At 40.2% G+C, this 18545-nt stretch overlaps 1 protein-coding gene across 2 annotated transcripts in view; it reads right to left on the reverse strand.

The window, feature by feature from the left end:
• Positions 1–2942, reverse strand: part of LOC126253478 (phospholipase D1) — a 206085-nt gene extending 203143 nt beyond the window's left edge. For both annotated transcript variants that reach the window (XM_049954838.1, XM_049954837.1), the window contains exon 1: positions 2189–2942. Coding sequence is in view for 1 of the 2 variants with exons in the window: in XM_049954837.1 (XP_049810794.1) it covers positions 2189–2375 (187 nt within the window). In the remaining variant the exon portion in view is untranslated. The remainder of the gene's footprint in view (positions 1–2188) is intronic.
• Between the last annotated feature and the right edge of the window lie 15603 nt (positions 2943–18545).

Below are 18545 nucleotides of genomic sequence, written 5' to 3' on the forward strand. Positions count from 1 at the left end.
TGAGCTGAAGCTAAGTTACTTTGCTTTAATATTTGGTTATGCACCTGCTATGCAAAACTGTCAGTATAAGGTAATTTACCACTTTGACATTCATACACAAAAATACATTATGGAACCTGACAAACCTGTGCCAACCCATCCCAGACAAACCAAGTTCAGGCACAATGAAGTGCTCTCTCTTTCTTTCTCTCTCTCTCTCTCTCGTGTGTGTGTGCACGCATGTGTGTAGGGGGAGCATCATTGTGTACTCTACAGCTCAAGCTTCAAGAATTCATCCAAAAGCTAGCTAGCAAAGCTCTGTCTTGTTTGGGTGCACTTCGACAACTCAACATCCCCCCTAACCCCCACTTGGGGAATTATTGCCTTTCCTTGTTCAATTATTAACATTTTGCCTGGACTTTTCACTACCTATTATTGTATTAGTAATTCCCAATATACTGATAAACACCAGAATGTCACATGTTAAGTATGAAATGGAAGATATGAAAGACCAGTATCATGTAAGTACACAGATGTGCAAGCACAGTAATGTGGGTAGCTCAATGAAAAATAGGAAAAACACTAAGACTCATATGTAACCAGTCTCACTTCATAAATGAGCAATAATTTGCTGACTGAACACTTTGCAAATGTTGGGTAGAAAGGGATGAAAGGCAGAATACTCCGAGTTTATCTTTATAAGGTCGTAGGTACCAACTGATCAGCATTACTACAACTATTATCCAGAAATTCTTACAAACAGAGCCTACAGAAACCTAGCTCAAAACTGTCACACTTTTATTAAAATTTGGGAGATAGACTGATGGTATAGCAAACTTCAATTGACTCTAAACTTGGCTCCTCTCACATATGAGGTCATAGTTTTAAAAGCTGGGTTACCTGCTTGAATAAACAAATAAAAACTTTATGAAAGGAATTATGTAAATGCAGGTCAACAAATTTGCAACAACTTACAAAATGCAAAGTTCTGTCAAAAATGTTCAACACATAGTGTTATGGACCGAAACTGATGAAGGTAAGAAATAAAAAATTACTGCAGTAGATGGCCTACTTATTCTTTCAGGGATGAAAAGGCTAGGGGAGCATGTAATAGAAGAAGTCTGCAATCTTATATAACATAATGTCAATGATAAAATTAGCCATATGAGTTGCAAATACTGCACACAGATTCAATGAGGGAATGAATCAATACAAATTGCATTTCCCATGTCACCAATTAAAATGGTGAATTTGGCAACATCACTTTCTAGTGTGAGTTGTGGGAAATAACACTTTTTAGAGGTCACATCACATGTGACTGGCTATCTTCCTCTCGAACGAGAGTGTATGGACCTGACACTTAGCTCTGTCTAAGGATTTAACAAATTTATAATGCAGCGAAGGCTGGCTCTTTGCAATAAAATGGTCTTAAAAACACCTAAAAATGAAGGAATGGGCAGATGCAGCATAGGTGAAGGTTCACCAACCAATAAGAAAACTGGCATATGCATTAGAATTTAATATAAGACTGTAACACAGCTTAATTGCAATGACCCCCTCAAAATTCCATTTGTGGTTTCCTTGAAGAAAAGATAGACCACAGATGACGAAAGTGCCCATGAAATGCAGTGGTACATTTGTGTATATATAAATACGAAAATTAGAAAGAGTGCCTGGTACTAGCTGCTAAATTGTAACAGACATACTGAGTTCCATGTCCTGTCTAGAAGATACTGTGTACAGCATCTTATTGCACGAGATTATACTGAATAATTTCTATATAACCATGGAAATGCCACGATAATACGCGTGGGTCAGATTAGATGTACATTTTATTCCATAAATCCATTGTGAGGAGTTCCTCAATTATGTAGAACATGTCATAAAACAAGACCCATACAATACAGTGCCATGTCTCCACTCTCATCTGTCTAACATCAGTGCTGATGTATTCTGCATCATTGAGGACCCAAAACGTAAATACTACACTGCATACCGTCCTACCAACATAATTTAGAGACAGAAGCGATGTAGGTGGCAAGATCGCAAAAATGCGAATTAAACTGCATGATGGCACAGACTCAACATACTTTTCTAATCACTTTACAAAATCGGCAAAGGCTTAGTTAATTTCACGCATTCATTTAAGACACTTCTATTGAACACATTGTAGAAAACTGTTGGTTAAAGTTAGTGTGAAACATGTTACCGTATGGGGAATTCGTTTCAGTTTTGCTGTCCATCGACGCTGGTCCATCGGCAGCATCAGCTGATGAGATGTTTTCTATTCCTATTGCTAGAAACTCATCGAAATCTGAGTCTTGTGAAGTTGGAGAGGTTGGCAGAGTTTGTTCATCTGCCATTGCTTCGTTAACATAACATGCATCTGTCATCATAAAATCTGGCGAGTGTTTGTCTTCGTTACAAATATCACTCTGTAAATGCTGTATATGAGTATTAAACTACAACTGTGCACACTGTTAGCTTTTGAAACGACAAAAAATTCTCTACTTTTAATAATTCATACAACACTATACACAGGCTTCTTGGAACAACGAAACGATGCTTTTTGTCTGTCCCACGTTACAGAATCAAACGGACCGCCAGAACACGAATATACACAATCATTAAATCAACACACTTTCAATCTTTTCACTTCACAGAACACAGTCATGTTTAGGCCTTATTGTGCACGAACAGTCACTCGGAGTATATAGTGGACTGAATTATCAGTTCATATTTCAAATCACCTAAGTGATACATTATAAAAAAGCAACGCTATACTAAACGTAATGAAGCTCTCGTCTCTTCATTATCATAAAGAATTTCTTGGCATTTTATATGAGATCATCCCTTCTTCTGATGACACAGAAAAATACATTTATCTCCGAATTTTATAACAATAAACATCACTGGCTAGTGAACCTGGCACACATCACACTACACGCCCGCCCGCAACCGTTGCGTCGGCACTGGCGAGTGAATACTGTTGCACATATCAACAGTTGCTACAATCGATTGTCTCGAACAATCGATCGTTGTTCTTGATCGATGACGACAGTCATCGACTAAAATTAAATGTACAAAATAGGGAAATTCCTTATTTTTTTTGTTTATTTCATAACTAAATATTTGCTTGACTGGAACGATCAATTTTCAATTTCTTTTTACCGCAGAAACTGCAACGCATATGCTGCTCAGCAACTGGATTACCATCAGGCCCTTTTGTATGCAAAGATATGTCTGCGCAAGAGTAAGCGCGCACCACATCTGCACAGACATATCGTTGCATAAGGACAGGAGTTTTGTGCAGAAATTAGGTGCGCGCAAACCTGGTAGTTGAAGTTGGAGGTTTGAGCAAAAATGCTCAACTGTGGATACCAACCACATACGCGCAGACAAATCGTAGCGTGTTACTAGCAGGTCGCCGCAAACCAGATAAGTGAATCGTGTTTGAGTCAGCTGTTAGCAAGCACAGAGTGTTTCTCGCCTGTATGTGCGGAGTGAATTTTAAAAAGGGCTCTCGAGAGTTCACTGCTGAATTTACTGAAATGTATAGGACTCACACATGTTTGGGAAAAATTGTGACCAAGGAATACAGCGATCGAGATAAAAAGGCCCCTGCCTATAAGCCATTAATAGAAAGGTTACCAGTGATTGACCCTACGGCGTAGGGGAAATTGGTAATAATAATAATTATAATAACAAAAATTGCGGACTGTTTATCGCAAAGAGCTAAGCAAAGTAACGAAATCCTAATATAATAAGCGGTTCAATAGCACAATACTGGAAGTAAAACTTCCTGTATAGACTATGAATTGCTGCTACATCCAGCATTGGAAGCTTGGAATCATTGGTGTGGAAGTTTGAGTGACAAAATTGGCAGGGAGAGATAAAGGTTCCTCATAGAGAAGCATGGAGGTCCTCTTTGTAGGTTGCACATACCCTCCAACACCTATGAAGGGCCTCAGTCCGTGATTTGTCATAGATACAGAGTGGCCTTAAGAGTGCGGTGTCAGCATTCAACCAGCCTGTTGTTCTGTGAATCGTATGTTGTGGTGTGGTATGGCATCTGCAGGCTCCACATAGGTTACACAGTTCCTTGAATAAGGCGGACTAAAATTACGTCACAGATCGTTCATACTAGGAAGTGGGCAACCAAAACGGAAGATCCAGGTATTGACTGGCGACTGTTTGTGCCATGATGTCTCTGATTTGTGTGGCTTACACCCATTACGTAAGCCTGTCTATGATGGAGAGGATATGTCGGAACCCCTCTGACTCCAGGAAGGGCCCGATAAGGTATGCATGGTTGTGTTGGAAACAGCCATGGGGAATCTCTAATCTGTCTTGTGGGGGCTGCACATGCCAGCTGACTTCATTCTTTTGGCAGGCTACACAGCTGCAAGTCCAGGTCTTACACTTTTTTTCCGTTTTTACTTTCACCCAGGTGTATCATTCTGTTACAAGTCTGGCTGATGGCTCAATCCTGGGGTGTGAAACATTGTGCAGGTGGCCAAACAAGGTTTCCTGGAAAGGGCCTGGTAGGACTTGGCAGAGTCTGTTCTGCAGCACACATTTACTACAGCCCAGAAAGCAATGGCGTTCAAAGCATACTCCAGTTTTCAGGTCCTGGAGTAGGTCGATGACACCCTGGTCATCCCTTTGCACATTGATGACTTGTTCATAGTCCGTGTGTGATGTGATTGTGGATACTGTAGGTAGGCTGCAATGACATTTTCCATACCCTTAAGGTGCCTAACATCAATAGTAAATTGGATGACACAGTCCATGTGGCAGAAGTTCTGGGGAGGAGAATCAATTGATGGGTTTTTGAAGGCATCCTCTAAAGGATGGTGATCTGTGTAGGTTTTGAGGGTTGGCCATTGACATTGTTCTGAAAGTAATGTGGGGCTTCATACACTGTGGACTGCTCATGTCTGAAGGTGGACTGTTGTCATTGGGAATTAGAAGGATGCCGTGAGAATAAGCTCAGGTCTTGGGCTATGCTGCCAAGTTCCTGTAGTAGAAGAGCCCCGATAGTGTAGTCGCTTGCGTCCGTAGTGATTGAAAGGTGGACTTTAGAACAAGGGTGGGCTAGAGAAGTAGACTTCGCAAGGTCATCTTTGATACCATCAAAAACTTGTTGCATACATGGAGTCCATTTGATCTGGTGGTTACCAGTTTCATTTTTGCCCAACAGTAGCTTAGTTAGAGGTAGAAGGGTGGCAGTGACGTTAGGGATGTGGTATTGATCAGAAGTATGTCATCCCTAATAAACAATTTAATTCGTGATAGTCATGGGTGGCGGTAACAGTCTGATTTTATCTGTTTCTTTATGAATGAATGAATGAATGAAATTTTATTGTCGTTTAGCTATTACAGCAATTGACAAAGTCAAGTTACATATATACAAGTTATACAGCATATATACATGGGTTAAAGATCAATATGTGACATAGGTTTTACATAAAATACAATATTTAAAATGAAATAATATGAAAGCATTGCATCATAACTGATTCAGTTAAAGAAATTATGCTGCACTCTCCAAATCGGTACCACTATGATATTTTACAGTCGTAAAATTCCTGAAGTGAGTAGTATGGATTTGCAGCTAACCAACTGAACAATTTGTCTTTAAATAAATCAAATGGAGCTTCTACCCATTCTAGTGGCAAATTATTAAACATCTTCATACCCACCACTTCGTAGCTGTTCAATGACTTGGATAATCTGTAGTAAGGTATGTCAAGATTGCTACTATTTCTGGTTCCATGAGAGTGTACATCTCTTCTACACTGGTATTCTGATACGTTGCTCTTTATATGCAGTAGGGCAGTGTAAATATACATGTTTATCACAGTTAATATTTTTAAGTTGATAAACAGTGGTTTGCAGTGGGCCAGTTTATCACTGTTTGTGATAATTCGAATTACTTTCTTCTGAAGTACCAAAATGTCCTGAAGGTGTGAGCTATTGCCCCATATTAAAAGCCCATAAGATATAATACTTTGAAAAAAAGCAAAGTAGGCTGATCTTACATAGGCCGCAGGTACATGGTTTATTAAATTCTTTAACAAATACACCACTCTAGACAGCCTTGCACTAATGTATTTAATATGTGGCTCCCAAGTCAGTTTAGTATCTATAACAATACCTAAGAACTTAACACTATTCTTGAAGTCTTCTGCTGGTGGATCTCTCAAACTGAATACAATCTTTTGAGTTTTACTCTCATTAAGCAGGAACCCGTTAGCTCGGAACCAGACTGATGCCTGTGATATTGTGTCGTTTGCCACAGTTTGGAGCATATCAATGTCTGAGCTGATATTGAAAAAAGTGGTATCATCTGCATAGAGAATGGAGTGAGTATTTATGTAGGATGGTAGATCGTTTGTCATTAGGATAAATAGCAGAGGTCCTAATACTGAGCCTTGTGGCACACCACACTTAACTTCAGCTAGCTGTGATCTCTGTTTACCAATACAAACAATTTGTCTACGGTTGCTGAGGAAAGATTCAAAAATGTTGTCAACTTCACTGTTTGTGATTCCGTAATAAACTAGTTTGTTGAGGAGTGAAATATGCTCCACAGAATCGAAGGCTTTGCTAAGATCACAAAAGGTAGCCTGAGCAAAATTTTTTCCTTCATAAGCATTAAGCACTTTTTTAATCAGGGAGTCAATGGCATGGACTGTGGATTTGCCCTTCCTGAAGCCAAATTGTACCGCAGTAATAATGTTATTACATGTCAGATAATCACACAACTGGGAGTTGATGATGGATTCCAAAACTTTAGATAAAATAGGTGTCAGGGATATTGGGCGATAGCTAGATGGGCAATTTTTGTCTCCTTTCTTGTAAATGGGCACTACCCTAGATAATTTCAATACTTCTGGGAATACACCTTCAAGTAGACATCTATTTATACATTTAGTAAGAGGATATACTATGTAGCTAATTATCTTTTTTAACATATTACAAGAAATACCATATATATCTTCACTATCAGAGGGTCTAAAGTTATTTACAAGAGTTAAAACAACATCTGGTGTGACTTCTGTTAAAAGGAATTTATCGTTCAGGGTGTAGTCTACATTATGGTATTTAATGAGATCAGCAACAGTCTCTTGTGGCCTCACAATGCTTTCCCTAATTTGGTTAACAGATTTCATACAGTAGTTATTAAATTCGTCTGCTGAAATTACTACCTCAACTTTCTGCTTGGTTTTGGCCACTGAATTTATTATAGTCCATGCTTTTCTGCATTTATTTTTTGATGACTCAATGCTGACTAGGTTATGTTGCTTTTTGGCCTCATTTAAAGCATACTTATATTCCTTTTGTGCTCTTGAGTACATTTGTTTAGCCATATCAGTTTTCTGAAGTCTGTAAGAATCTCTATACAACAACAGCCTTCTTTTCATATTGGCTAGTTGAGTGGTATACCATGGACTCTTATCCCTATGTCTATTACTGTTACTTTTAGGGTTAACTTTACATTTGTATTGAGGGCAGTTGGTCTCGAATATATTTAAGAAATAATGAAAAAATCTATCAAACAATGTATTGGCAGAGCCCTGAGCATTATTGTTAAACAGATGTGACCAGTCATAATTACTGAGTGAGACCATGAAAGTAGACAATTTTTCTTGCGTTATTGGTCTTGTGATGACTATTTTAGGCTCTTTAATCTCCTTATACTCCATGTTAGGCCTATCTGTACCTATTTTTACCCAAACTGAGTCATGGTCCGAGAAATTGAAGACAGCTACATCTGAAGACAGTAACTCTCTATTGACATTTGTAAGTATGTTGTCGAGACAAGCGGACTGTCTTGTGGGTTTGCAGTTCGTAAAAATGAAGTTGAATTGTCGTAACAGGTTTTTAAATTCATTTACAGTGTGCACATTTTTGTTTACATCAAATGCGGCATTGATGTCACCACCAATCACAATACTATATTTCTTCCACTGAGGACTAAGAAAGAAATTTAGTAAAGTCTCAAGTTTTTCTAAAAATATTAATGGACTTCCATCTGGTGATCTATAAAGAGATACAATAGCAATTTTTAAATGATCCAGATATATGCCTGTGGCTTCAAAGTGTATCTCACTGCACAAAAATCCTAGATCTAGTTCATTACTACAATTTATTAATCCCTTCTTAATGTAAATTGATACACCCCCATGAATATGTTGCTCTCTGCTAAAACTGTTTGCTAAGTGGAAATCATCTAGTACATGAAAAGATATTTCATTTCCTTTACACCAGTGCTCACTTAAGCATAATGCATCAAATAAGTTCTCATTTGCAAATTCGTTTAAAATTATGTGTTTTCCACTTATACTTTCAATATTGAGATAACCTATCTTGAAAAACAAAGTTGGTGAGTGGTTTTTGTTAATGGGACATTCATCATTACTGCTATATTTCTCTCTAGTGTTACTGACATTTATTATATTATTCTTATCTTTAATCTTGTCATCCAGTGTGAATCTGGGCAAAGCTGTTGGTCTCAGCGCTTCCTTGCTACCTCTAAAAAAGAGTTTTCCTTAAATCTAAGTGGTATTGACTTAGAGCTCTCGATTTTTGTTATGCCTAACTCATTGGCTAGTTTTATGATTTCATTACTCAGATACTTCTTTCCGAGTTGATTCAGATGGAGACCATGAACAGTGTGAAATCTTGTGCCTAAGTTAGTTATGTTTACAAAACAGACATTTTTAAAGTATTTACAAATTTTCTTCATTTCTTCATTTACTCTTGTCACTTCAACATTCACACACGACCAGGATGGAAGATCATGCCGAAATGGTATTGAAAATATGAGGATTTTTGTATTTTGTAGTTCCTGCAGTTTCTTCTTTAATGAGGACAAGAAGTCTTTCCCTTCATTTCTCGCTACGTCATTTGATCCAGCCAGAAAAACTGCCAGTTCCATGGCTTCTGCTGGTGAAGAACCTGCTACATCTTTAAATTTTGCACTAGGTTTTATTGTGGCTGAGATATGGTGGCTTGAATTGTTCTCAACTATATCCCTTAATTTCCTTCCTTGACTGTCTGCATATAAATGTATTTTCACAGGGCTAGGTCTGCAATTGCGGCTTGCTTTCTTGTGGTTTTCAGTTTCATTACTTCTACTGACAGTTCACGTAATATTTTTACTGCACTCATTATTCACTTCACTTCTATTGACAGTTTCATTACTTCTATTGACAGTTAACGTAATATTTTTACTGCACCCATTATTCACTTCACTTCTATTGACAGTTGATGTAATATTGTTGCTACACCTATTACTCACTTCACTTTCATTAACCTTACTTGTGTTAAGCACATTGACTTGTGAGTCTACTTTAATGTTTTTTTCTGTGGCAAGAACACTAAATCTGTTTTGCAAGGGTGGAAAGTTTACACAGACTCTACCGCGTTTTGTGACGGGAACAGCCTGCCATTGTCTTTGTAGACGATCTAATGGCCTACATTGATTGCTTAGTGTACACGACACTAACCTCTTCTTGGGAAATTTGTTTAATGAGTTCCTGGTTAATTGCTGCGTATTCCTTCTTCAGTTGTTCGTTTTCTTTGGCCAGAGCTAGGTTCTCTTCAATTACCACTGATAAGATAGCTTGTAAAGTACTATAGTCAGCGTTTACCTCATGTTTATCTTCCTCCATCGGCGCCATATTGTCCTTACTCTTCAGACAGACATTGCATCGCCATTCGCTGTTTTCGTCTGGAAGATTGTCTTCTTCTAACTTTGCACATCGAAAATGTAACCAACCGTCGCACTCATCAGACAGAATTCCGTTTTTCACGACTTTACTACACTTTATGCACTTTATACTAATCAAAATTCTACTTTTCTTGGCAGCTAACTCACTTGTAACCATACTACTTGCCGCCATGTTGAACTGGATGGATACCATTGGCGTCGAGGAGGTGGCCAATGAAGGTTATCTCGTGTTGTCACAACCGACACTTGACATCGTTAATAATCACTCCGTTGTGTACTAGAATGCCAAAAACTAGTCTGAGGTGGCGGTCGTGTTCTTCTGGTGTAGTGGAGAAAGTGATGATATCTTCAAGATACTGCACTGAGTCCATATGGCGAGAACAGAAATTCACAAAGCCCAAATGCCATAGTGGTAGCGGTCTTTGCAATGTCCTCCCCACTTGTAGGAGTTTGTAAGTATGCTTTTCTGCAACCTACCACACTGAAAAATTGATATAACTGTGAGAGATCGTGTTAAATCTTATGTGTTGGGAATCGGGTAGCTGTCAATAATGGTGTACGAGTTTAAAGCTCTATGATCACTACATAAACGCCAAGTGCAGTCTTTCTTTAGGAAAAGTTTATTGAACGACGTCCAAGCCCAACAAAAGGGGTGGACAGTCCCTGCTTCTAATAGTTAATGAACAACAGCTTTTGCTGCACATAGTTTGTGTGGAGGTGGACAGCATGGTTGGCGTTGAACAGGCAGACATAGGATGGTGACGATCTGGTGTCAAATCCATTTCGATAGCACTATTTGCAAGGTGTGTAGCGAAACATGTGGGCGATATGCCGGTTGTGGCAGAGGGATCATGCACTGTATCTAATACTGGCAGCTCACTAACCTTGTGTATGAAATCTAGTGAGCTGACTGAGCCAGTCTCATAAGTTGAACATGGTGTAGGTGGAGGCGTGTGACATCTATGTAAATTGGCGATATCAAGCCATGCATCTTCCAGTGCCGCAGTGGCTGTAGCGATATGTTGCTGAAGGTTGTCGTTTTCGTTACATGTACGAGTGTTGGAGAGGCGTATGTTAAAATATTGTGTTTGGAGTGATTGAATCTCGTTGAGAATGGCGAGGCACTGGGTGAGGTGTCCATGAAGATCGACAGTGAGAGGGCTTGCAGAGATTATTACAGATCCTCGGCATTGTGAGGGGAGTTTGTCACTAGTGACGTCGATGATGGGCTGACAGCTGTCTTGCCAAAGTAAAAGCCGGCCGTTCTGGCCGAGCGGTTCTAGGCGCTTCAGTCTGGAACCGCGTGATCACCACTGTCGCAGGTTCGAATCCTGCTTCAGGCATGGATGTGTGTGATGTCCTTAGATTAGTTAGGTTTAAGTAGCTCTAAGTTCTAGGGGACTGATGACATCAGATGTTAAGTCCCATAGTGCTCAGAGCCATTTGAACCAAAGTAAAACACCATGAGCCAGGTCTGGTAGCAGCTGGTAATGTCGTGAGCTATCTGCACCGAGGACAGGTTCTGCGACACTGGAGTGAGGAAGGAATATTGTAGCAGGTCGTCAGAACACAGATCGACTGTGGTTGAATCGTGCACAGAGATTGTAGGATCATTCACCGCACAAAGTTGGAAGTGCGACGTGGCAGCAGGAGGTGGCTTGCCTGTTGGGGGTGCAGTGCTGACCTCGGTAGCGGTATCAGCAAGTAGGTACTTTTGTGTTTTCTGGTCAAATATGTAGAGGCAAAAGCGGGAACGTCATGGCAGTGATGCTTAAATGTCGTGCACATTCTGTGTGTTGCGGCAGCTTGACCGATGAAAGTGACCCAGTGCACCAACTGTGGGCCACTATTGCACTATTGGAGTTTGGGAATGTATACGGTGGACAGCTTTTGAGGGCCAAGTTCCCAAACTGAGAGTGAAACCAGCAGTATTAATGGGGGGGGGGGGGAGTGGCTGGGGTGGCAGGTAAGACTGTGTTGCTGCACAGGTGGGTCTGTGTGTCAACACGCTGACATGCTGAAGGGCGTTGTCCGTCATGGCAGCTGGTGCTGGTAGCTCGGGCGAAGTTGGGTGAACTCGGTCGGCCTCAGCAGCATCATGGGGGGTCATCGAGCGAGGTGGCTATGACTCAGCGACTTATGTATTGTTAGCTGCATAACTGATACTTTGTTGGTGCTGGCGATTGTCATTTATTCTATCCCTGAGCTATAATTTCACATCCAGAGGTTCCGGTTCATGCGAAATCATTGCGAGTTACACCTGTGACGGCAGTTTCACGACCCACAAGGTGTACAGAGTCCGGTCAGGTACCGCACGTGGTAGCCGTGTGGTCTCAGGCGTCTTGTCACGGTACATGCAGCTCCCCCTGTCGGAGGTTCGAGTCCTCCCTCGGGCATTGATATGTGTGTTGTCCTTGGCATAAGTTAGTTTAATTAGTGTGTAAGCCTAGGGATCGATGACCTCAGCAGTTTGGTCCCATAATCCTTAGTACAAATTTCCAAATTTCCGGTCAGGCATTAGATTCGTATCCACAAGGGTTTGTAGGTGGACCCATAGCTGTGAGGGAGTGCTGTTACCAATGGCTTCCTCGTGAACAAGCTCTTTGAGTTGTTCTGGTGTCTGCGACAAGTACTGGAGCAGCAGTGACTTGGCTGTGTCATACTTGTTCGCTGTGTGAAAAATAAGTTTCTAATCAAATCTTCCTGCATGTTGAAGTGGCTCAGGAGGTGACGAATTTAGCACTGTCATCAGTTATTTCATGTGCAGCAATGATGCACTCACTGGTGGTGAAACACATGGTGAGTTGATCCGCGTGGAATGGTGGAAGCTTGAATGTCGAATGAAAAGTGGACGAGTAGTTTGAAGGTAGTTGTCACAGTGTAGGGCAGAGCACAAGCGGAGCTGGCATAACGAAACCTGGCGCCGTAGACACAGCAGTAGTGTCGTTAGGTAAAAGTTCACTTGCCTGTATCATCTTTTGTGACATGGACAATAGCATTGTAGGCATGTGCTACACAGTAGGAGAGGAAAACGGTTTGGGACGTTGCACAGAAAACACTGGGAAAGTCGTGGGTGCAGTAGGAACACCGTGCACAGTCGACAATATGTGTGTCTGATGCTATCGTTCAGGTGGGAGTGTAGGCATGTGTGACACGGTAGGCACAAATACTCAAGTGGGGAATACAGATCGGAACGTTTCACGGTCTGAAGCTCGGAAAATGTCGAAGATGTCGGGGGTGCAATAAATATGCAGTGACACTCGACGAAGTGTTTGTTTGACGGTATTGTTCAGGTAGCTGGCCGACATTGTTCGTCATTGGTACATGGCACTGTTGCATCACATCCTCCATCTAGTCTGATGAGAGGCTCTCGGTTGCATGGTGTTGTGGCACTTCATTTAACACGAAGTAGCAGGAAGGTCATTATCTGTTCATGATAATTGTGGGACTGTGGAGTCTTAAAATGGTTGCATTGTCACTGCGTAGTTACCGACGTGGTTGTACGGCGAGAAATTGCAGCCAGGTCTGGTCGACACATGTCACCAATGTAGTTCTTTGCCGCAGTGGTGGATGAAGAACATAATTAATAGACATACAATTAGTATAAATTACGCTTTAATATTAAGAATTAGGGCTTATGAAAAGTGTAACCAGCACATTACAAGTCAGAGAACAGACTGTCATACCAAAGAGAGTCGACACAACACACTACTGCTAGGAACCAGAGAGGTACTTTCCTTCGCAGCAACAGTGTTATTAGTCGAGGCCCCACGAATCTATTGAGTTTCATACATATTAGAAACTTCAAAAATATTATCTGTACATTGTCACAATTGATATATAATAGAATTGAGGCACCGATACACAACTTGCCTTCAAGAAATCCTCCTTCTGGACACTGTAAATACTTTCACATGCGTTGGGTATGATTTTACGCAATGTTTGTTTCGAAAATACAGTAGAAGATTCTAGATCCTTGCAGCTTTTTGCTGCTACCAACAACCTTAATGTCACCTTTAGCTGTTAATGTGGGATAATTTCTCCCCTCATCCAAGTATTTTTCCGAGTTATATGAGGAGTTATGGGCATCAAGAGACAACTGTAAGTTTCCAAATCCATCTGCAAATAATTATGTCAATTGTTGGGTTCGTTGTATACCTCGCAAAATAAATTTAAGTGTGAAAACTGCCTTCGCTTTATTACTCATTGTCTTTCAACATCTTGCATTTTGTTTGTATTTCAGGGGTGGCCTCCCTCCATCCCACAGACATCTTGCATGGTTGACTTGCACATACTTTAATTTTTGAGCAACCACACAAATTTTGTTTTGTCTAATAACGAAATGCTAAGGTCAAGAACAGTTGAAAATGCATGAGCTGCTAAGTTTGTCTAGCACAGCGACAACAACTGAAAGTTTATGAAGTCTTAAGTCTCTTTCTGACTTTGCAACAGTTGAAAAGTTAAGTTTCATCTCATGTAAAATGTCTTAAGGCCTATCAACACCGTAACAACATGGACTGTAAAGTCCTTCTCTAGCTGTAGTTTTATGCTTTTACACCTATTATGCAGTGGATGTCTGAGGTTACCAGTTCTGAGAGTTCTCTATGTAAAGCCATAAAACATTCATATTTTTTGAGAGGCATTTTGTAACAGTTTCTGCTGTAAAATGAAGCATTTTGTTGCAACAATTTTAATGTAACAGAGCATATTTTTTGCAACAAATCTTAATTGTTCCTCACTGTCTAACATTGCGACAGCTGAATTATTAATTTTCATCGCTTATAAAAATGTGTTAAGTCTCTTTGACATAACAATAACTGAACTATAGAGTAATGGACACCCACATTAAGAACTGTTCTACTAGATATGTATGTATCCAGGGCATGGGCAACTATTCTTTTAAACTTGAGCTACAGTTCTTCTAAATCATTCTACCCATAGATGAATGCTTCCAGTCCTTCCCTGAGGACCGAGCGAGGTGGCACAGTGGTTAGACACTGGACTCGCATTCGGGAGGACGACGGTTCAATCCCGCATCTGGCCATCCAGATTTAGGTTTTCCGTGATTTCCCTAAATCACTTCAGGTAAATGCCGGGATGGTTCCTCTGAAAGGGCACGGCCGACTTCTTTCCCCATCCTTCCCTAATCCGACGAGACCGATGACCACGCTGTCTGGTCTCCTTCCCCAAACCAACCAACCTTCCCTGAGATATGTCCAGATTACCTCTTTTTCTAGATTACTGAACATGTAAATAACTCTAGTTGTTATCAGCACTTTAGTAATCTTGACTGCATATTTTATTCAACATATTTGAGGTTTTTGATGAAATGAAACACAATTTACAGGGATAAATACTCGTTTATTTTTTATTTGAGCTAACATTGTAGGGTATACAAATAAGTACAAGTATACACGTAATTCTCTAGCAACCTCTGGTAATGATCATGCTGATGCATCATACATACTGCATATTGCAGCATAACATGCAACAAAATTAATAACAAAGACTTTGAATTGCTCTGATGAGTGAGCTTTGTAAGTGCATGATAAACATTTCCAAAAAAGTCCATACACATAATCCAACCACCCAATAAACTCATATATCACACACTTGACAGCTAAGCAAGCACGCTTTAAGTTTCTGAATTTAGATTCCTGAAAGTGATTGCACTGCCTAGTGTTCTCATTGTATATTTTCACTGGCCTTGGGTAGTCTCCAACACATATGAAATCGAGTGATAATCCAGGTTTTGAGCGGTGAATGTTGTAGTTATTTGTGTTGAATTCTGACATAATTGATACCATTCATAGCCTGCAAGCACTGTTTTCATATTACTAAATATTGGATTTAAAAAGTTACCATGATATTGTTCTCATGATCTGAGGACAAGGCTACAATGTCGTATTTACTGTCACTTGCACACAGCTTGTTTCTTCCAGAAAATAATACCACTACTATAGCTGCACTATACCGAGGTAGCACTGGCCAAGTGGTTCAGATGATAATGATAGTGGAAACAAACAGTCTGGAACAATTATGCAAGCTAACTTCATTTCTGCCCTAATGTAACAGGTGCACTATGCAATGCTGGTGGCATGATGATTGCTCATTTGTTGGATATATTGGAAACTCAAAGTCTGGAAATAATTATGTGTCATGTTCTGATATATGACACAGTGCCTCATGGAAACTACATACTGATTTGATTTCTGCTCATGCTCAGATGTATCAGGCACTCAGTTATGTCAGAGAACTGTTGTGCTGAAGGGGATATAAAATAAAACTCTAAAAACATATTCTCACAATGAATAATAATAACAAACATTGAGAGAGAAGGATGGTTTAATATTTACAGTCGATTGTATGAGTTAGTACTTTCCTATCTGGAGGTGATGAATCTCTGATGGCACTTCATAATGATCATCCTTTCACCAGGCTGTGCTGAACACGTCTGCCAATTTCACTTGATGAGTGGACAATGACGATGTCTGATGGTAAATAGGATGCAGCCCCACAGAAATTTGAGCAACTATTTAGGACTGGGAATGTTGTGCGCTGCAGTCTCATATGTAGGTCCACCGTCTGGAATGCCCATCTTGTATTCTGACGTTATCAATGACGTCATGAATCGCCATACTGAATTCTAAACTTAGAACAATGCAGAATGCAAAAAAAAATGGCTCTGAGCACTATGGGACTCAACTGCTGTGGTCATAAGTCCCCTAGAACTTAGAACTACTTAAACCTAACTAACCTAAGGACAGCACACAACACCCAGCCATCACGAGGCAGAGAAAATCCCTGACCCCGCCGGGAATCGAACCCGGGAACCCGGGCGTGGGAAGCAAGAACGCTACCGCACGACCACGAGATGCGGGCGCAGAATGCACTAAGGCCAGTCATCATATATACAGATTTGGAGCAATTTGTTACAGTATTGTGGTATAGTGTAGGGGGCATCTGGTTACAGTTTAGGAGGATTTTTTTTCTGTTTGGTGAGAAATTTGCTAAGTCCAGGATACTTTTCAGTTTGTTACAGTTTGGGGGCCTTTGTTAAATTGGGAATCATTTTGTTACACTTTAAGGCTGTTTGTTACACGTTAAAGGCAATTTGTTGCTGTTTTGGAGGCAATTTGTTACAGTTTTAGGGCACATTGTTACAGTTTTTGCTGTGACAGGTATAGTATGGGGTGAAGTGTCATGTACTCTCTACTCTGCAGCACTCTAACTGTTCAATTTCCCACCATATTACCATTTCCTATGACACAGTAAAAGTCCAAACTACATCTAGAATATTTCAGAATAGCTTTCATAAAATCAAACTCCTTAGGACATTGAATAACTCAAAGTTTAACGATTGCTGGAACTTTTTCACTACACTTGAACACATTTCAATGTCCTAAAATCTAGCAGGTTTGAAGAATTTTCTCAAGACCATACACATGGCCTGTGCACGTCAAATTTTCTGACACCTGCTATTGTGATCAACAGAAAGATCTCCCGCACAAGCACCTTGCTAGAGGAATCACACAGGCATTCATAGGAAAATAATTTAGAAATCCTAAGGAAGTGTGTGAGCTTGCAAATAAAAGTCCCACTACCCCGCCAATCAATTGCAAACATGTCTCACGTATCACTCACATCTTCAAATTCCTCAACTGTCACCCTTTAGAAATTAGTTTGAAATCTTCGATGTCTTTTACGTATAACGTGAAACACCTGCAATTTATGACAGGACTCGCCTAAAAATCACTTAAAATGCAGTGCTAGCCTGGACATTACATCACTTTCTGTTTATAGGAAGGATGATTTGAGTTCAACGTTTCACCTACATCGATATCAAATTTCTGTCACACAAGGCATACTTACAGCGAGAAGCAGTGTCGGTTAAATAATAATATTGTCATCTACCAAAAATTTCGTCGTTAGTGCATCACAGCTAGTTGAGTATAGAAGATGAGAATCTATTACGAAAGCTAGCTGGGAACCTATTTCAAAATATAATATGAATCTACTGCAACTACCTTACTGAATTCGCTATGTGGCCTACTGTTTGAATCTATGGAATGAATATGCTGCTGCAACAACAACTGAAACACGACGACCTCCTAACTTTAAGAAATATTGCAGCACATTTTCCTGCATAAATACACTTGTAGTTGACTGTGGTGTACTGTTCAGTTCTGCTACAGTGATTCACATTTATGTGTTAGCCATCAAATTTGTCTGATCTGAATGCACCTGAGTTGCTATTTGACGTCAATTCTACACCTATATTTTACGGAGTTGTGTGCAAAAATATGATGTCAGTACCTCCAGAAGAAACTGCTGGTGAACTGATTCATTTGCATGCTAAATCTGCTAAATATCGTAGGCCTGCATGTGGAATGTAGCGTAGGTCAGAACAGCAGACCCCTCTATCAAGGCAGTCCTCAACCTTTGCCAGCAAAAGACTTCCAACAAACGCAAGTTGTTGAAGAAATCACACTCACATTCATCAGAAATGTTTAAGAAATACTGTGGAAACATGTGATGCATATATCTGGAAATTAACTCTCTGCACATCATCTGTGACACTTCTGAATGGTTGTACGCACTACCATCCGTCTTCGATGGCAACCCTGTGACACCTGTCATCATTCGTTTGATGCATGATGAGATTTTCATCAAATAACAGGATTACTCTTCCTCATCCAGAGCTATTTGCAGCACTTGTGGGTACAACACTGACACATTACTTTGGCCAAGCTACAAACTGCGATTATGCGCAGTGTTCGTCCAAAATGATTTAGAAATCCTGGTGAGACGCTTGATATCTATG

This window comes from Schistocerca nitens, chromosome 4 (assembly GCF_023898315.1).
Source record: "Schistocerca nitens isolate TAMUIC-IGC-003100 chromosome 4, iqSchNite1.1, whole genome shotgun sequence".
Classification (NCBI taxonomy): Eukaryota; Metazoa; Arthropoda; class Insecta; order Orthoptera; family Acrididae; genus Schistocerca; species Schistocerca nitens.